At 39.0% G+C, this 22,070-nt stretch overlaps 1 protein-coding gene across 1 annotated transcript; it reads left to right on the top strand.

Annotated features, from left to right (window-relative positions):
* The first annotated feature begins 900 nt into the window (after positions 1-900).
* Positions 901-19,087, top strand: LOC143023953 (26S proteasome regulatory subunit 10B). The gene is made up of 7 exons (XM_076182621.1): positions 901-1,088; positions 3,722-3,915; positions 4,565-4,726; positions 6,933-7,082; positions 13,978-14,202; positions 14,510-14,672; positions 18,742-19,087. The coding sequence occupies exons 1-7, from the start codon at positions 1,007-1,009 to the stop codon at positions 18,930-18,932; spliced, it is 1,167 nt and encodes a 388-aa protein (XP_076038736.1). The 5' UTR covers positions 901-1,006; the 3' UTR covers positions 18,933-19,087.
* Positions 19,088-22,070: the final 2,983 nt, after the last annotated feature.

Here is a 22,070-nt window from a genome sequence, read left to right as displayed (position 1 = left end):
ACGGTGTTAGGATAGTGATAGGCAATAGTGAGACGTTCATGAGGAAACAACTTAGTAGAAGAACTGATGGTATTATTAAATGGAATTTTTAAAATGTCCTTAACTTGCACACGCACACACTGCATTTAATAGGCAAATGGCACCTCATGGGACAATGATTAGAAGACTTAAAATGTCAATGAAGTGATGAGAGTGACTGAGGTAAACCCATTAGTTTGATAAACTAAAAATGTTGGCCCTCTTTTTATTTTTCGTACAGTTCTCTAGCTTAACTCTATCTACCTTTGACTTTTCATGAGCTCTTTTAAATCTGATAAGTCATTGGGTTTTCCTTAAAGTCACTAAAGTAAAAAAAAAAAGTAACAAAGAGACTGAGGAAGACGAAAAAATATTGACCTTGTTATTTTTTCCTCGCACTATGCACTAGCACAACTATCTCTACATTTGACTTTTCATAAGCCCTTTTACATTTAAGCCATTAGTTTTCCCTTTAAGTCGCTCCTAACACTTAATTGGCATTCTAAGTCCTCTAATCCTTGTCCCACGAGCAATTATTTGCTTATTAAATGTACTAACATCCTGTAATCTTATGTTGGTAACTACTAATTGTTTTATCGGCAACCATTCAAAGTGTAAGTGGTGTAAATAAGGTACTGTTATTTTCACGGATGCGTTTTAATTTGTCAGAATTATTAGAATCGTGTGATTTGTTAAATTGCCATTATATATTTAGTACAAATGAACATATAAATTTAAGCATTCATGAGCCTGTTGATGGTAAAGAAAAATTATATTAAAATTTTATAAGGAATCTCTCCCACTGTCAATACCTTCGACTTAATTTCAATATACATTTTTAGCTATCCAGTTTTTGTATATAACCATTTAGTATTATAAAATAAAATAAATTTGTTTATACAAGATGATAAGTTATTGAAGAAATACATTTACCTAAATATTGTCGACTCTAACATTAATGTCAACACTCAACTCATTCAAGTAAGCCATGGAGCAAAGGGATATACTTATTGCGGACTATCATCGCAAATTGATAGAACATAGGGAAGTTGAAGCAAGACTTCGGAAACGTAAGCTATTAACGTATTACTTAGACGTGAAATTTACTGTGTATATGTGATTTTCATGTGTAGTTATAGTGTTTGGTTTACCTGCAAACTTTTCGTTGATAGTCATCATTTCATGGTAACAAGTATCCCTAAGCATATTTTCCACTTGAGTATCATATTTGAATTTGTAATACTCGTAGATATACTATAGTTGTAACTGTTGGGATCACATATATATCGGCAACTTAGTCTTGGACTTAGTGATAATTAATTCTAAGACTAAGGAAGAATAAACTCCTCTGTTTTAGTTTCAACTTATATACAATTATTGTAATGTATTGTAACAATATAGAATATATCACACAGATTAAAAGATAATCAGGTAAATTTTTAGGTGTACACATACGCAATATAGCAATAGGAAATAATTAATTTTGTTACCGTAATTATAATACATCAATGTAATATGCGACTATCTTGGTGGAAATCAATAACAAAGAAGTTGCTAAAACCTATTTACTAACGAATGAAGTTGTGGCAGCTGAATGATAGGCTATGTTTGTTTCGATAGATGCCAAGGTTGAAAAAATGAAAGGATAAAGTATTAGTCTATTCTAACCTAGCCTACCTAACCTAATCTACCCTGTCTAACCTAACCTATCTAACGTAACTAACCTACATAACCTAACCAATATTTAATGATTCGGTATCTCAAATTCTAAAGATCATCCTGGTCGTTGTTGTCATCACAGATGTTGACGGCCTGATTATTATTGTACATTGGGCAAATAACAGGTGATGGCAGAACCCCGTGTTCTCTCACAAAGTCCAAGGAAACCCTATTGTCTTTGAAACAGCACTTACTAACATCACTGGTGTTGGAGAACACCCAGTCCAAAATGTGAAAGCTATTGTGTGATAGTGACTGGACTGTCATGGCGTCTAGACCATATCCTAGCAAGTTCGTTTGTTATTAATTTGCTTTTAGCAAGGTTTTTTGTTTTTCGTTTCTGCCAAGAAAATTGCATATTACATTCACGTATTATTATTTACAATTTTTTTTTTTAATTTTCTAATGTTATATTGCGCAGGTGTGCATAACTAAAATAATATGGATAATCATTCTCTGACTTTTGGCTACATCTTAGAGACTATTTGAATGGTCCATTAATTCTTGTATCAAGTAACTTGACCCTCCATGTGGTTCTGAGCTGTATCCTTGTGTCTTGATAAGAGTTGTAGAAATATTCCATCTTTAACTGTGTCAGAACTGTAGTGTAGAGCATCTTGCATGGCCAGATCTTGATGCAATTTGCAGACATTTTTTATCTTTAACCTCTTCAATAACCACTTGCATCACGTAATGCTACATAGGTGTCATTGTATCAAAGAGGTTAACTGCATCAGTACTATAAAACATCTTGCAAATTTAGATATAGCACTATGTATCCTCCTTTCAACAAATGTAGTGGGTGTCCAATCACATCATCCCCAAGTCAGTAAAATTCCAGAATCACATGAGCTTGGGCATTTAACATGAAACTTACATTGTCCAATAGCTCCTAACCGAGCTTAACTTGGAAATTGTGAAGTTTTGTGTTACCCGCTCGCATGGCAATTTGTGTAATTTTTGCATCTGTATTACAATAACTCCAACAACTTTCCTTAGTGACATTTCTTACAGAAATTAATATTATAAGGGATTGTGAAAAAATAATTCCTGCAACTTTCCCGCTACCAGGTGCTAAAGCGGTCATTTGTGTTGATATATTTTTGTGAAATATACGTTTTTCTCCATATTCTGATCTAACCTAACCTACCTAACCTAAAAATACATGCATGGACAGATGTACATCATGCACACTGGACAGCCATGACACTGCTTTGATGGCAGGTAGTGGAAAGGTTGTAGGAATTATTTTTTCACCATCCCATGGTATCAGTATTTGGGGAAAACGTTGCTAAGAAAAATTGTTGGAGTTGTCATAGTATAGATGCACAAAATATATACAAATTGCTGTGCAAGCAGGTGGGATGAAATGGTTGCTGGCGAGAAGGTTGCAGGAATGATTTTTTTCACCATCCCATAATATTAATTTTCGCAGGAAACTTTAATAAGAAAAGTTGTTGGAGTTGTTGTAATGTAGATGAAAGAAATATACAAATTGCTGTGAGAGCAGGCGAGACAAAACTTCATTAATACCCCTAACTTAATGGAACAATTCTTTTGAGAAGTTGGTACTCTGTCTCCAGACTGGATCCAAGACCTCATTATCAACTTCAACTGTATTTCTTACACTTTTATCTGGGATGGATAGCTGACAGCCAGCAACTGCTCTTCTCTCACATTGAGCTGGTGACTTAGAAACAGTCCTACACTGGTACAACACAGACTACAGTCTAAAGTTTCTTCCGAGAGAGACCTTTGGGAGGTTCTGAGGACTGCTGCCAGCCACTGTGGGGTTGTGGAGTTTCCACATAGTGAAACTCAAGGTAACAGTTGATTGAATATATGTGGTCTTAGAATGGAACCCTGAGGAACTTCACTGGTAACACCTTGTCCCCCGTCAGTTATGCATTTCGGAACTGATGCTTATGTAGATTATGCTCTTGTGAAGAGAAGCTGATTTTATTCCCTTTTCTTTATTCAACAGTGCGTGAAGAGAAGAAGGAATTGGACAAGCAGTATGAGAAGAGTGAAAATGACTTAAAAGCTCTACAGAGTGTGGGCCAAATTGTTGGTGAGGTGCTGAAACAATTGACTGAAGAGAAGTTTATTGTAAAAGCAACCAATGGGCCAAGATATGTTGTTGGTTGTAGAAGACAGCTGGACAAGCTGAAGCTCAAAGTAAGCTTTTAGTAGTTTGAAATATTGTAGGACACTTTAGCATTGATGAGCATATGGTGCAATTACTGCATTAAAACTTGCGTTCACCAACTTTACATAGCTGAAAATTAACACAACTTATGGGCATTGAGTAGGTTTAAGTTGGTATTAGTAATATATTACACTGTAAGCTCTTGAAGCAACAAGATAAACATTTGAGCCAGCAAAAATAGTCGGTGATTTCAAAGTAAGGTTATGGCTTATGCTCATGGACATATCTGCACTGATAAAGAAATTATATTTTTTTATCGTTTTGGTTTGCATTGACTTTGACCAGCAAGTGCTTCTCAACTGTGGGGGGTCCCCAGAACTCTACTATTTGGTAGTGAGGGTTAAGGGTGCTGTGAGGGATAGTGATATTAATTGTCTAATCATAGGAATTACTTTTTACACTGTAAACTTGAGAAAAGTTTTTTGTTTAGACTAGTTATAAAAAAAAAATTGTGTTAGCCTTGTAAGTTTATGAAGTAGATATTGATATACATTGTATTTATTCTTTTGTAGGAATTTCCTTAGGCATAATTTTTTTTTCAAAGGGTCTGCAGGGGTAAGACAGTTGAAAAATGTTGCCTTAGATATTGCATACATATAATTCTTTTTTCTTTTGTAGCCTGGTACACGTGTTGCTTTGGATATGACAACATTGACCATTATGAGGTATTTACCAAGAGAAGTTGATCCTCTGGTTTATAACATGAGTCATGAAGACCCTGGTGATGTCACCTACAATCAAATTGGTGGTTTGGCGGAACAGATCAGGGAACTACGAGAGGTATGTACATACATACATATACCAAAGGCTTTTTCCTCCCTTACAAGGGAGGTAGCCAAAAAACAAAGGCACAAAAACCATTCCCACCCATTCCATCCCCAATACACTCCACTCCCCTCCACCCTCTACCCTCCCTCTTATCTTGGCACCTCCTGGATGACGGGTCATCCCTGCATCCCGTCCACTGCCCTAGGTCAGAAGCAGTGTTGCAAGACAGCGCATCCACAGCAAGGCCGTTTCATTAAATCGGCGACCCCTCCTCTCCTTCCCCTCATGCAGGGAAGGGGAAGACAGGGAGAAATCCCTTCAGGCTGCGTCAAATTTTTCTCACACATACTACCTCACCCCCCTTCCCTTCACCCATTCCTAGGAGAGGTATGTATCCTCGCATAAAATCAAAAGTGAGGAAAAAGGTGTTCTTTGTTCCTTTTTCTTGTGGTCAGTATTTGATGCAGAATCCAGGATATTCACTTCAACTTGGGTCTTGCATGTAAATGGATGTGTAGAGTCAGGCATTGAGATCAATTTTCTGTTGTTTAGACATGTAGATGAAATATGGCAGGAAACCCACAGACACAATGATTCATAATTCACCTGAGGAAGAGATTTACATTGTCTGGGTATGGCAAGGTGGGGCAGTGTGCAAAATGCAAGATGAGGAAAATCAAAAGAAGAGTTGATGTCAGGTGGGGTGGGTGTTTGTGTGAAAAAAGAAAAACAATAATTTGAAGAAAATGAAGAGTGTAGAAAGGTGAGTTGGGTAAGGATGAGGTAAAGGAAACAGATGGATAGTTTTTAACAAAAGGGAAAAGTGGAGATCATTTCAGGTAGTTACTGAATGTAGAGGTTGTTAAGCTTTGGTCGTGGTTGTTGTTGTTCCCTAGAGTGTCTGTCCGAGCAGTCCCATTGGTTGTGGGGGTAGGAGATTTACAAAAGGATTACAAAAGAGGGGCATGCCAACAGGAGACCTTTTGGTCCATAACTAGGTCAGATGCAAGAAGAAAAAAAAAAATAGTGGTGTACCTGTGTTATTACTTTAGCAAAACATATTAAATTTATCTAAGAAATTGTAAAGTTACTACCCATATTTTTTACTGTCACATTAATAGAATACATTGACTAATAGGGGAATATATATATATACACATATATACATATATATATACATATATACATACATACACACACATACATATATATACATATATACATACATACACACACATACATATATTACATACACACACACACATATATACACATATACACACATATATATATATATACATACATATACATATATATACATATACACACACACATATATATACATACATACATATATATTTGTTGTGTGTCATTTTGACAAATGGAAATAAGCTACACCACAAGGACTTGAACCTTTGCCATAGCGACTGCTTATTCTGAAACAAAGGCGATAGCATCGAGCCACCCAGGCCATACAAAAGGAACCACCCGATTCCCAACCTGGAGGTTCCCTGACGGTACTAGGGCAGCTTGGTCTCTATTCTAATCTCAACGAGTCTTTATTATGGCGAGCCACCCTACAAGTTGTAAAATCTGGCTTCCACAAAATAGGTATTCATTAAATCAAACTTCTACTGTAGTAGTTGTGGTCCAATCAGGAGACAACATATTATTTTGAGGAAAGTCTTGCTAGCTGACACACCTTGTCAAGATCAACTGGGGCAGACACAGATGACACAACATCAGAGGCCTGACCTACCCAAGCTGGAAGCGATCTAGACATACAAGCCATATGATCTGCATCCAATATCTATGCTAGAAAAGGGATTGATTTTGTAGTATTTCTTCAGTTGTATCATGATGATATGTTTTGTTATCATTTGTCTGTTTATTATTATTTGCTTGATTCACATTTATTGTTAGTTATGTGTCAATTTATTATTATTTACTATTTACCTGTTTGTTTATTAACTGTACCTATGCATTTATTTGTTTATTTTACTTGTTAATATTTATATTATTACAATTTTATTTATCTTTTTTTTTTCACATCTGACCTAGTTATGGACCAAAAGGTCACCTGTCAACATGCTCTGCCTTTGTAATCCTTTGTAATGTAGACTATTCATAGGTAAGATGCAGGAATGTTAATTTCAAATTGATCATGAATGATGCAGAGAAAGGTTAAATTGATTTACATTGTTTTTAACCATTACAGGTGATTGAACTTCCTTTGTTAAATCCTGAGCTTTTCCATCGAGTTGGAATATCACCACCCAAAGGATGTCTGCTTTATGGTCCACCAGGCACCGGTAAAACCCTTCTTGCCAGAGCAGTGGCCTCGCAACTGGATTGCAATTTCTTAAAGGTAAGTTTGTCTGTTTAGTTTAAAGTGTGTAGAAATGGAGTTGAAATGAGGAGGTGAGGAGAATGGGGGTGGAAAGGGAGCTGGGAGATAGGATGGATGAAAGAGTATTAGGATGGTTTGGACACATGAAAAAAATTAGTGTAGAAAGACTAGTAAAAGAGGTGTGGAAGGAGTGAACATGAGGGATGTGATCTAGGATGAGCTGGATGGATGGGGTTTAAAGGGGCTCTGGGGAAGAGGGGAATGTCTGTTGAGGAAGGACAAAAGACAGCGGTGAATGGAGAATGGTTGTATATGGATGATGTGATGCATGAGGTGGAATGAATGGGGGGTGAAGGAGTATGTATGACAAAAATTTGACACAGCCCAAAGGGATTTCTCCCTGTCTTATCTTCTGCATGAGGGGGACAGAGAGGGGGGGTCGCCGTTTTGATGAAGTGGACTTGCTGTGGATGTGCTGTGTCTTGCAACACTGCTTCTGACCCAGGGCAGTGGACAAGATGCAGGGATGACCCGTCATCCAGGAGGTGACAAGATAAGAAGGAGGGAAGTGGAGTGTGACAGGGATGGAATGGGTGGGAGTGGTTTCTATGTCTTTGTTTTTTGGCTACCTCCCTTATAAGGGGGAAGCCTTTGGTATATGTATGTATGTAGAAATGGAGTGTGGTGGGAGGTAAATTATGGAGTAAGGGAAGCAAGTAAATGTGGGGGAAGTGAAAACTCTCATGAGAAATAAGTATCTGGGTATGAACACAAAGGAAAGACTGTATGATGGGGTGACTGTACCCATGAGACTGTATGGAGTAGAGATTTGGAACTGGAAGGAGGCACAAAGGAAAAATCTAAGCATTTATTTGTCATGAAGTGTTTCAAATGTCTAATGGAAGTTACAAAGATGGATAACATAAAAATTGAGAAGGTAAGGCAGAAAATGAGGCGTGGAAGGACCTGGTAGTTACATACATATACCAAAGGCTTTTTCCCCCTTATAAAGGAGGTAGAAAAAAAAAAAATCAATCGATCAATCAAAGGCATAAAAATCACTCACCCATTCCATCCCTAACATACTCCACTCCCCTCCACCCTCTTCACCTGGTAATTAGGATTGATTAAAGATGAGTTACATGTATGGAGAGAATGAGGAAAGACTAGCAAAACATTTGTGGAAGGCAGAGGTGGGTAGAGTAAACTTGGAATACCAAAAATGAGGTGGATGAAGAGGATGCGAGAGGAATGGCTGCAGAACAAGGAAGGAAGGGGGCAAGAGTGGGAGTGGAGAGTCATTGTGAAAGGATTAGAAATTGATGCATCCCAAGGATTTCTTGTTTAATCTGTAAATTCTTGAGTGGATGAAGGAGGAGGGCCACCACATCATAAAGCGGTGCAAGTAAATCAGTTTCAGTTGTCAGGCCCCGCTATGGAGGTGTGGTGTCTTGATGTATTGCCTTTGACCTGAATTGTGGGTAGGGGACAGGTGATCATTCATCCTCAAGGAGCTAGAATAGAAAAGACAGTAAGTGGAATTCCCCTTATTAGGTGAGAGGTCTTGACTTCTAAGTCAATTAAGTTTTCTTTTAAGTTGATTAAATGAAGCATCCTTGCTGTGGATATACTCTGTCTTGTTGCTTTGCGTCTTACCCAGGCAGTGGGCAGGAGACAGGGATGACTTTTCATCCTTGAGGAGCTAAGATGAGAGGGAGGAAAGGGTGGTGGATGGGAGTGGAATGGGTGTGTACCTTTGTCTTGGTTACCTCCTATATAAGGGGAAAGAAACGCATCGTATGCATGATTGCTGTGCTCAGAACACTGAAGGGAGTAGACAATAATGCCAGTGAGGATCTTTTTGTTCAAAATGAGAGAGTAATGAGAGGTCATATAAAAAACTGAGTAAGACAAAGTTTATAAGGATATCAGGAAGCTTAGGCTCATATAAGCGTAAAAAAACGTTTGGAATAACCTATCTATCTACCTCTATACCAAGGACTTGTCTCTTATAAGGGTGTAGCCAAGTCAGAGCACACACCCACTCCTACGTATTCCACCCCCATCAACCATCATTTGTTTCCCTCTTATCCTGGATGAAAGTCCATCCCAGTCTCCTCCCCACTGCCCAAGTCAGAAGCAATGCAGCAAGACACAGCACATTCACAGCAGGTCTGCTCCTACATGGTGATCCTCCTCCCTTGTCCCTTTACCAGAACTAAAAGAAGAAATAGACAAATAAGAAAATATTAATTTAAGTCCAAGCTTAACAGATAAAGACAGGGTCTATCCACACTCTGTTTATTACAGTAAATACAACAATTGTGGCATCCTTAAGTCCATGGAATTGGATGTTTATATCTTCTTTTTTCACACAGAATGGTTTGAAATATAGAAAATGGGGAATGTATGGTTTGTACTTTCAGTTCGTCCAGGAGAAGCCAAGAAAAGAGGGAGGGAGGGAGGGCTGGTGAATGGGAGTGGAGTATGTGGGGATGAAATCAGTGGAAGTGGATTTGTGCCTCTGACTTTGGCTACCTCCCTTGTAAGGGGGAAAAAGCCATTGGGATATGTATCTATGTATGTATGTATAGTTAGCGATATGGCGAGTGAACGTGTCACTGTGTTCAGCACCGAAGAGGTACAATCTCTACTTAGTAGAATTGAAGCCTTGGAGGATGCTGTTAAGTGCCTTAAGGAGGAGAATCGAGTTCTCCGCTCGAAGGCCCATGATACGGAAGGCAATATTAGCGATGAGCATGGATGGAATACGGTGAGAAATAAGATGCGGAAAAGTGGAGAAAATTCCTCACCAGCCCCACTGAAATGCAAAAACTCGTTTCAAGTGCTGGCAAATCTGCAGGAAGAAGGAACTAATGAAATCCAAGAGATGAAGAAAAGGGCAGACGCTGGATCCCTGCCCACAGGTAAGATTTTGGTAGTAGGAGACAGTCAAGTGAGGTATTTAGACAGGGTTTTCTGCGACAAAGATAGGAAGCATAGGACGCAGGTGTGTTTCCCCGGCGCGGGCATAGGTGATGTTAGAGATAGGATTGAAGAGTGTCTAGTAGGGGAAGGTAAGGACCCAGTAGTTTGCTTAAGTGCCGGAGGAAATGATATAGGTAAGGTAGGAAGTGAGGAATTATTTGCGCGGTACCGAGATGCGCTAGACAAGATCAGAAATAGGGGAGGTGTTCCTGTAGTATGTGGAATCCTTCCGAGGCGTAGAGTTGGAGGCATGTGGCATTCCAGGGCTATTGCAATGAATTGCAGGCTGGCAAAACATTGTAAGGCTAATGGATGGGCATTTGTCGACAACTGGGACCGCTTTTATGGTAAGAATCACCTATACACAAGGGACGGAGTGCACTTGTCTCCCAAAGGATTTCGGCTCCTTGCTGAATCCCTTGAGCGAGAAGTAGGCATCCTACAGGGTTTTTTCGGGTAGATTATGTGGGAGTAGGGGGGGAAGTATCGGAATATAGTTTAGGAAATAGAAACAACTTAGAGGACTGTACAAAAAATCACCAAAGCAGGTGGAGGGAAGATAAACTTAAAGTTTACTATACAAATAGTAGGAGCATAATTAACAAAATTGATTTGCTGCGAGGTAAAGCATGCGTAGAAAATTTCGATATTATAGCCATTACTGAATCCTGGATCAACATGGCTGATAAACATTTCCTTCCGGAAATCGAAATAGAAGGATATAAGTTTTTTCATAAGGATAGGGTCGGCAGGAATGGGGGAGGTGTAGCACTTTTCGTTAAAAATACATTAAACTGTATTATCAACAATTCGATTAAGGAAGAGGACTGTACGGAATCTATTTGGGTAGAGATTATAGGCAAGAATAAGAAAGTTATTATTGGCGTCTTGTATAGACCTCCTAACCTTAGCATTGAGCAGACTGATTCCCTAATTCATGAAATTCACAGAGCGTCCCAGTACAAAAACGTTGTAATCATGGGAGATTTTAACTATAGAAACATTGACTGGGAAACCTTAATAGGAGATCATGAAGCGAAACAATTCCTAGATGTGGTGCAGGATAATTTCCTAAAACAAATGATTACCGATCCTACGAGGGGACAAAATACCCTGGACTTAATTCTAACAAAAAATGAGCACCAAATTAGCAGCATAATAGTGGGCGATAGTCTAGGCTTTAGCGATCATCAAGAAATAAGATTTAATATTATCTGGGAAAAAATAAAAAGTACAAATAACGTTCAAGTACCAGACTTCAGGAAAGCAAACTTTGACAATATAAAAACCTATTTGAAATTGAATACGAAAAACAATCCGGACGTTTCAAACATTCTTGATTCTCGTTGCGGGGCTGATAATCAGAAGTGGGTCAAGGAGGATACGCGTACCTTGGGTCAGGTCTGGGTCAAAGAGAGAAATACGCATACCTTAGATCAGGTCTGGGTCAAAGAGATTGATGCGCGTGCCTTGGGTCAGGTCGATTCGGGGCGACGGCCCAAAAATCAGGTCAGTACTTTGGATGAGATGTATAGCAATCTGGCAGATCTAATTATTAATGCACAAAACACATTTATCCCCCTAAAGTCAATACGAAAAAAATAGTAATACTCCCAAATGGATGACGGACAGATTGAAACATGAGATCGGAATTAAAAGAGGACTTTACGTAAAAATAAAAAACGGGGAATCACACCTTAGATCAAGATATAACGAAATGGCAAAGCTGGTTAAAAGGAATACACGTTCAGCGAAACGTAATTATGAAATCAAGGTTGCCAGTCAAGAAAAATCAAACCCAAAGGGTTTCTTTCACCTCTATAGAACAAAAAATAAAGAAAGAATAGGACCAATTAAAAACGATGAAAATGTCATGATAGAATCGGAAGAAAAAATGAGTGAGGAGTTTAACAATTATTTTCTATCGGTGTTTACTAATGAGAGGTTAGATAAAGTACCTGACTGCGATCCGATTTTCAGAGGGGATGAAGAAAATAGCCTAACTAATATCAGTATTAGTAAAGAAGAAGTTATCAAGCAGATTGACAGACTTAAAGCTACAAAATCTCCGGGTCCGGACGAAATTTTTCCAAGAATGCTTAAAGAGTGTAAATTTGAAATCTGCGACCAGTTAACTGAAATATTCAATAAATCGGTAGACACTGGTTCTGTTCCAACTGCTTGGAGGCAGGCAAACGTTGTTCCTGTTTTTAAGAAGGGAGATAGATCGACCATATGCAACTACAGGCCAATCAGTTTGACATCGGTTATAGGAAAAATGCTTGAATCAATAATAGTAAATAGACTCAGAGAACACATTGAAGGGCATAATTTAATTCGTGATTCACAGCATGGTTTCTCCAAAGGTAAGTCATGCGTGACTAATCTTCTATCCTTTTACACTAAGGTATATAAGGCGTCAGACAACAATGAAAATTACGATGTTATTTACCTTGACTTTAGCAAAGCGTTCGACAAAGTGCCACACCAGAGACTACTAAATAAAATCAAAGCCCATGGCATAGGAGGAAAAGTGTTAGAATGGATTAGAGCTTGGATTAGTAACAGAAAACAGCGGGTCACCATAAATGGAATAAAATCTAGGTGGGGCAATGTTACTAGCGGGGTCCCCCAGGGCTCGGTTTTGGGTCCCTTATTGTTCATTATGTATATAAACGACTTAGACGATGGGTTGAATAGTGATGTTAGTAAGTTTGCGGACGACACTAAAATAGGACGCCTAATTAGGTCAGGAGAAGACGCCCAGATTCTGCAGGATGATCTTAATAAACTGTTAACATGGTCGGTGAAATGGCAAATGAACTTCAATATCTCTAAGTGTAGCGTGTTAAACGTAGGGCTACACAACCCCGAAAATAGATACAACTTAGATGGCACGTTCTTAGAAAAATCTGAGTGCGAGAGGGACTTGGGAGTTCTGGTGAGTCCGGACCTTAAAACCAGGAAGCAGTGCATTAGCGCCAGAAATAAAGCAAACAGAGCATTAGGCTTCATTGCTAGGACGGTAACAAATAGAAGTGCAGAGGTAATTATTAAACTCTATCTAGCGATAGTTAGACCCATCCTTGACTATGCGGTACAGTTTTGGTCTCCGTCCTACAAAATGGACATAAATTCACTAGAATCAGTACAGAGAAGAATGACCAAAATGATACAAGGACTCGGAAATTTGCCTTACGAAGAGAGGCTTAGGCACCTAAACTTACACTCTCTGGAAAGACGCAGAGTGCGGGGTGATCTAATAGAAGTGTTCAAGTGGATCAAAGGCTATAACAAGGGTGATGCAAACAAGGTCATCATAATAAAACAACAGGGCAGGACTCGCAGTAATGGGTATAAACTGGACAAATTTAGATTTAAGAAGGAAATAGGCAAGAATTGGTTTACAAATAGGGTGGTCGATGAATGGAATAAACTTAGTAACCACGTAGTAAGCGCTGAAACTATCAGTTGTTTTAAAAAACGATTAGACAACTTTATGGATGGGGACGACAGGTGGTGATGGATACGGAGCTGCCTAGTGTAGGCCTTATGGTCTTTTGCAGTCTCCTTTATTTCTTATGTTCTTATGTTCTTATACATATACCAAGGCTTTTTCCCCCTTACAAGGGAGGTAGCCAAAAAGGGAAAGGCATAAAATCATTTCCACCCATTCCATCCCTGAATACACTCCACACCCCTCCACCCTCCCTCTTATCTTAGCACCTCCTGGATGACGGGTCATTCCTGCACCTTGTCCACTGCCCTGGGTCAGAAGCAGTGTCACAAGACACAGCACATCCACAGCAAGGCCACTTCATTAAATCGGCGACCCCCCCTCTCTGTCCCCCATGCGTAAAGGAGAAGACGGTGAGAAATATGTATGTATGTATTCATTGAATATGATTTTTTTCTATACTAACAGGTGGTTTCAAGTGCCATTGTAGACAAGTACATCGGAGAATCGGCCCGTCTTATTCGTGAGATGTTCAATTATGCACGTGACCATCAACCGTGTATTATCTTCATGGACGAAATTGATGCTATCGGTGGAAGGCGATTCTCAGAAGGAACTTCAGCTGATCGAGAGATTCAGAGAACTCTGATGGAACTTTTGAATCAAATGGATGGCTTTGATTCACTGGGTCAGGTATGTTGTGGACCGTCTTCATGTTATGGAGCACTTCTTCTATCCTGGCTTACACAAGTCTTATTCATTCAGCTCATCATCCTCAGAAAGAAAGGATTTAATAATAGTTGTTTAGGTTTTATATTTTGTGGCACTGATTACTGATTTGATGCATTTTGTATGAAAATTGTGTTCTTATTTTTATTTACTTTTATTGTGCACTGTTTTATAGTATGTAGAAAGTTCATTACTAACTTTTTTCTCTATCTCGCTAAATTTCTGTTTTTGGTGATTTTGGTCATGATCTCGCTCATTGTTGCACCCTTAGGTAAAAATGATCATGGCAACCAACCGTCCTGACACTCTTGATCCAGCCTTGCTTCGACCAGGACGTTTGGATAGAAAGATTGAGATCGCTCTTCCCAATGAACAAGCTAGACTTGAAATTCTCAAGATTCACTCTGGACCAATCACAAAGAAAGGGGAGATTGGTAAGTCTGTTCATATACTATGTACTTACATGTACTGAAAGGCCCTTTCCCCGTTATAACGGGAGTGGGTGGCTAAGTTGTAGCATACATTCACCCTATAGGGGTATCCCAAAACAATTCCTAAAGTATTGGCTGAATGTCTGTTGAGCAAGGAAGGGAGAAGGTAGGAAATAGGGAATGAGTGGAGAATGGCTGTGTATAGAAATACTCCGAGGCAAGGAAAGGAAGGGCTGGGGGATGGGATGTGGAGGAGTATGGAGTGGCTATGTGTGAACGAGATTTTGATGCAGCCTGAAGGGATTTCTCCTCGTCTTCTCTATTTCTGCACGAGTGGATGGAGATGGGGGTTGCCGATTAAGTGAGCCTGCCTTTCTGTGAATGTAATTTATCTTGCTACATTGCCTCTGGTCCAGGGCAGTGAAAGGGATACAGGGATGACCCGTCAGTCACAAAGAGCTGAGATGAAAGGGAGGAAACGGTGGTGAATGGGAGTGGGTTTGCCTCTTGATGTGGCTACCTTCCTTATAAGGGGGAAAAAGCTCCTGGCACATAGAGAGATTGACTGCATGGTATTCTATCAGTACCCCAGTACTACAAATAGGTAGGGCTTGTCCTTTAAAGCACACATTTTCACGCCCATGCCATAACACGCCAAAATTCGAAATAAGGTGTGCTAAAAAAAAATGCATGTACAAAAAATTGGAAGTTCAAATTTTGCATACCTCAATAATGATGTTTACCACAGAATGAAGCCGAGCGTTGTGGTATATTCGTCAAATAAGCCAATCTCATCTCCCACTTATTATTCAGGAGACTGGTAGGTTTCCTATAATAATCATATGTTAAAGAAAAGAGACCTCTGTTTAGTGTGTTGTAATTCAATTCCAACAGTATAAAAAAGTGCTCAACTAGCAGTCACGGAGAAAATTTAGGCAAGTAAATTTTTGCTCGTCTGCATTTTTTGAAGACAAGGACTGAATAGGCATCAACAGGATGGCAAACACAGAACAGCTTCAATTCCTTAATAAACACAAAATACACATAACACTAATACAAGAATCTAAACCAGCACAAAAATCCACACTATCCATTTTCGTCGAATACATAACAATCGGAGAAAAAAACACTCCGCATAAAGTTGGACTTACACAACAGCATTCTTTTGTCCAGCAGAATAAAAGAAACTAAACAACCACAAACAGACGCCACAACTGAAATAATCAGTCTAAATGAAGAAAATCACTTAGAGCTTCACTAAAAGCAATACACTGTCCACCACATCTGTCCCCCTGGGCTACGTCTCACAACTCCAGCATCTTCACTAATATACGACGTAGGTGATATGAGTGCACAACCCAGTATGGCTATAAAAAAGAGGAAACAAAATTCAGAACAAATCTCACAATCTTCTTATTTAAACTGGACAAATTTAGATTTAAGAACGAAATGGGCAAGAATTGGTTTACTAATAGGGTGGTTAATGAATGGAACAGACTTAGTAACCATGTAGTGAGCACTGAAATTATCAGTTGTTTTAAGAAACAGTTTGACAACTTTATGGATGGGGATGATAGGTGGTAATGGACATGGAAATGTGTAGTGTGGGCCTCATGGTGTCATGCAGTCTCCTTCATTCTTATGTCCTATAGAATGGACACCTACCTCAACAGTCAAAGCATACAGGACAAAGGTGATGACTTTGGCCATGGCTAAGTGCCTCATGGTGTGAACTCCTCACTTTCCTCTTCCTCAGCCCAAACATAATAAAGTCCGACTACCACCCCATCAGACAACTTCCTCAATGTAGCAAACGAGCAAATTCCCCATAGATGTTGACCCTCCCTCAAATATAATCATCATGGAAACTATACATGACATTCCTTCAGACCACGTCTCCTTAAAGATCATCATAGAACAAAAAAGGAAAATGAAGCCTACATACAAGAAAACTTTCATAAACTGTGGAGATGGGACTGCTCCTACAGACAGTCTAGGGAACAACAACAACCCAGTTGTATTATACGGGAAGGGGAGCTATACATGTAGTAGCCCATATTTGTATCTCACATCATCTAGTTCTTAAATTCTTGTATGGTGTTTGCACACACTATTGTTTTGTCTAATTTCTTCCAGAAATCTTCTAATTTCTTCTACTACTACTACTTCTTTTTCTTCTTCTTCTTCTTCTTCTTCTTCTTCTTCTTCTTCTTCTTCTTCTTCTTCTTCTTCTTCTTCTTCTTCTTCTTCTTCTTCTTCTTCTTCTTCTTCTTCTTCTTCTTCTTCTTCTTCTTCTTCTTCTTCTTCTTCTTCTTCTTCTTCTTCTTCTTCTTACCATTTTCTCAGCCTTAAGTCTAGCTCTTTAAAAAAAAAAACTTCTGTCTTTGGTCTTGTCGTATTTTTTATTAGTTTCGTTTTTTTAGTGTCTTTTCTCTCTTTTTTCCTCATTGTTTATTTCCTTTTTATCCATATATTTTTGTAGTTTTCACTTTTTGGCAACTTTGCTGTTTTAGTACTACTTCTGCCATCATTTGAGACCTTATTTTTTATTTAAGTATAGTTACATTCTATGCACTTATTACTTTTTCCATCCCTTGCCCCTCTTGTATCTTTCAGAATTTCTTTTACCATTTCTTTCTCTTCTCTTAAGTGTCTAGCTACATTGTGTTTTTCTCAAACCCCTTCAATACGATGACGCCTACGTAGGCATCATGAGGAGCAAGTGGGTACGCGAGGATGCCGATGTTGGCGTCTTGATTATATATATTGTAGTTGTACCTGCGTGACCCCCATACTCTGTAAACTGGCTTCATCATATTTTTTATGGTTATCAAAATTCATGGGTGAAAGAGAACGAGCAATACAGTGGTAACTTTATTTTTTATAATGCGGGTATTATGACACAACATCGCACGTCTGGCAGCTAATGCTGCCCACGAGATTTTGGCCTGTATTGAAGGGGTTAATACCATATACTACTCTACACTTTTTTATCAACTGTGTTCCTGACCCAATTTTCTTTCTTTTACTACTTTAATGACTGTTTCCTTTGCATTTTCTTCCACTTGTACAATTTATTTAAAATATTTTTTTTTTTTTTTTTTTTTTTTTTTTTTTCTTGTAATCTACTTTCCATTGATTTTTGATTTCTTGAAGATCTGCCTCTTATGGTATTTCCAACCTTCTTGGTCACCGCTTGTATTTCTTCTTTTACTTCTCTATTTCAAAGCCTTATTTTTGTTAGGATCTTCATTTTTCATCCTTTTTTCATTTTTAACTGTTTCATTCTTTTTTAGGTCATCAAGCTCTATGTTGGTCTTGGTCTCAGCAATTTGTTTTTTTAACTCGTTCATTTCTCTATACATTGCCCTGTGTTGTGCTTTTAGATCTATAATATCATTTATTAGTTATGTAATCTCTTGATTTCATGGAATATTTTTATACATTGTCTTCCTTTCCTCCCAGGAAAAAAACTATTATTCTCATCATACCTTTGGTTATGTAGATGCATTTCCATATTCCTTTTTTTTTTTTTTTTTTTTTTTTGGGGGGGGGGGGGGGTGACATCTAGTTGGTTCACCATATTTTTGCCTGCCTTCACCATCCTCCAATTTAAATAATTTTCCACTCAGTGGATTTACCCTTTCCCAATACAATGCTAGACTAGGTGTTTCCTCCAACTTAGCAAAAAAGTGCTACTCTAGAGCTCGTTCTAGGCATCCATTCCAGACTGTGGTTCATTGGTGTGTGTATGTGTGTGTTTGTTTTGTGGGGGAGGTTAGGGACCTTTAATCCATGAGGTGCTAAGCTGGGAGATATAGCAAATGGGTTTTGGATTTGGGTGGGTGTGAGGTGAGCGTTTACTTCGACTTGGTCACCCCCTCATAAGGGTGGAATATCCTTATGGTTTGTGTGTGTATTTTTGCACAGGAGGTGCTTGCACATAGTACTGTAGCTGTTTGAGAAGGTATAGACACCTGTCTCGATAATGAGGTATCCATTTTTATCTTTGATCTTCAACACTTGTGGTGAAGTGCATTGGAAAATTAAAAAAAAATGTTTTCTTTTACAGATTATGAAGCTGTAGTGAAGCTCTCGGATGGTTTCAATGGTGCTGACTTGCGTAATGTGTGTACAGAAGCTGGCCTCTTTGCCATCAGGAATGAGCGAGATTACGTGATTGAGGAAGACTTTATGAAGGCAGTGCGCAAAGTATCAGACAACAAAAAATTGGAAACCAAGTTGGATTATAAGCCTGTTTAAATTAAGTGACATTTCATGGAAGTAAGTTTATTGTATAAAGGGAGGGGGGTCAACGTTAGGTAATCATATAAAGTGATTTGTGGCACTTTTTAAGATGTTCCTGTATTTTGGAAACTGGAAGTTATTAATTATATCAATAAAAATCTGACATGTAGCATGTTTTTATTATTATTCAGAATTGGATCCTGTCTGTTGAGCGAGGAAGAATAGGTGTGAGTGGATGTGTGTAGATGATATATCAACACAGCCCAAAGGGGTTTTTGCCCCATTTTCTCTCCTGTCTTTTGACGTGTAAAGGGAGGGCCATCAGGAGAAGTGGGGAATGTCTCGGCAGATACTGTAGACTTGACTATCTGCCTTATTTGCCTAGTTTGCCTGAACAAAGTACATCTCGCTCCAGTATCCTTTGAGAAATATCACAAATCCTTGCTGGGATCCACTCCTGGCAGATTGACAAAAGAGGCATCTGAAATACACACTAGATAACAACCTCCCATCTCTCCACAACTTTCTACAGAAAACTGAACTATCAACCAAACTATGGAGTAATTGTTGCCTTGAGTTTCTATTTACCAAAGGTGGCTTCCCCCTTATAAGGGAATTTGTCATCGAAGGCCTACACCCACTCCCATCCATCACCCATTTGTCACTTCCATCTTATCTCCTTGTGAAGGGTTATCCCAGTCTTGTCTACTGACCTGGTCAAAAGCAATGCAGCAAGTTACAGCACATTCACAGCAGGACCAGCTGCTTTATTTACATGGCAACCCTTCGTGTGAAAATGGAGATGAGAAATCTTTTTGAGCCATGTCAATTTAGAGTCCATACACAACCATTCTCAACTCTCACCTATCCCCTGCCTTCTCCCTTTCCTGCTAACAGACATCCCCCTTTTATTTAAGCCCCCTTCACCCCATCCATCCATCTCATTCTCAGTCTTCCCCCTCACCTCTGCCTTTCACACACTTTTTGCTAGTCTCCTCGCTCTTTGTATGTGCCCAAACCACTCCAGCATCATCCCTATTTGCCAACTCCCTTTCCACTTCTGCTCTTCTGACCTCATATCTCGCCTTATCCTTCTCATAACACTTACCATATTTATCAAACACTTCTTCTCATAACATTTAAATTTCTTCTTTCTGCCTCCCTTAAATTTCAAACCTGGACCACACAGTGTTGTAGGCAGTTACTCTTTAGTATAAACTCAATGCATCCATTCCCAGATACCTTTTTCTCATAACCCATCTCATTCCTCCAAAGTTTACTTGCTTTCCTCACTAAATTTACCTACATCCCCACTCTTTCATTCCTTTTTACATGTGACCCTAAATACCTAGTATCCATTTCCTCTAACCTTTCCTAGGCTTCACTCTAGCTGCCATCCTCTCCTCATGTACAGCTCATCACTTTGAATTTGCACACATTTACTTTCAACTACCTCCTATCACATGCCTTCCCAAACTCACTAACTGCCTTAGACCTTTCTCTGACTCATCCACAAATGCAGTGTCATCAGCAAACAACAGCTGGCTCACTTCCTGCTTCCCTTCACTCTGTAACTGCCAGTATATGTTACCGACATAAACCAACCCAAGTTTCATATGTGCAGGAATTTCGAAATAAAATCCTTAGATACATAAAAAAATTTACTGTAAAAACGAATACTTCCCCCAATTAGTTTGATGTATTGAGGGTTTACTGAATATCCAATCCACTGCCTACCCTCACATTTACTTCTGTACTATGTTAAAGCTTTTGCCAGCCCCTAACATCTTTCCCCATGTCCCATATATTTGCCAGTGCTTGGCCTTCAAGCCAAAAATTCCATAAATCAACCATATATTTGCAATACTACAATCCCTTCCTGTCTATCCTGTCATAAGGCTTTTCCAAATCCATAAATGCCCAAAAACTGCAAATCTGCCTTACCACATAAATTTGATTCATGCACACTCCAACTTTCCTAAACCCACACTTTCTTATCAATTTTCCCCTCTGTTCTTCTTTTAATCCCCTCAATACCCTCCCATATGTCTTTCCAACTACACTCAACAAATTGATCCCTCTAAAAATACTAGTCGCACTTGTCCCCTTTAACTTTGTGAAGCAAAGAGAACTATACAAGCAATCCTCCAGTCCTTTCACTTGCTCCCCTCTCTTAGGCACATATTAAACAACCTCGCCAGCCAATCCACTAGAACCATTCCTCCCTTTGTCAGACACTCCACATGACACACCAACGTAGCCGCTTTACCAGCTCTCATAATTTTCAATGCTCTTTGTACCTTTTATTTTACTACATCCCTTTAATTTTCATCTTGCACCACAATCCATTTCCTAGCTCCTCCCACTGACCCAATCAATCAATCCCTATCTTCCCCCAAAACACCAACAACTCTCTTCAACCACTTGAACGTACATTAACATCTGTCCATCCCTTTTACATTTTCCTCTCTACCTGACTTGTCCTCCTTCACTCCTTGCACTTCTTTCCAAAAATCACTGTGGCTGGCTGTAGTCCTGAGTCCCTCCAAATCTCTGATGCACCTTCTGATAGAGGTGAGGAGATTGACGGGTTATGAAAATGGGCAGCTTTGCTGTCCATCTCGCAAGACTGCCACGCCAGAAGCATAAGATTGTCCACTAGTATAGAAGCATCATTTAGGCTGTACACAATTCAACACTGCTATTGTTTGATACATTCTTGCCATTGATCTGGTCAGCAGAATTTAATTATGACTATGACAATGTAGTTGATCTACTAAGAGTAATATTAATTTGTATTCGGAAAGGCGAATGCGGTGTGTGTGTGTGTTATAGGGGTTGCCAATGAAACATTTGAGTAAATAGATTAGTAATTTTACAGCACTACAAAGACAAACGTACGGCCAGCTTGGGAATAGAACCAAGACAGCCCGCTTGGGGAACGGCAAGCTTAGCTTGGGCACGCGAAGTTACGCGGGAAATCTCGAATGATCGAAAACATACATGGTTCCCATTTATATGCATATTTACAAAATACAAATAATATATACAATAACAACAATGTACAATACACTATACTTGTACAATGCTGCACGTAATCACAACATGTACACAATGGTATCATACCATTGCATGTGTGTACATATACAACAA

This window comes from Oratosquilla oratoria, unplaced genomic scaffold, assembly GCF_046742065.1.
Source record: "Oratosquilla oratoria isolate Oo_2021 unplaced genomic scaffold, ASM4674206v1 SCAFFOLD72, whole genome shotgun sequence".
NCBI classification, from domain to species: Eukaryota; Metazoa; Arthropoda; class Malacostraca; order Stomatopoda; family Squillidae; genus Oratosquilla; species Oratosquilla oratoria.
The sequence above is the reverse complement of the archived record's forward strand: the minus strand, read 5'-3'. Positions and strand labels throughout refer to the sequence as shown.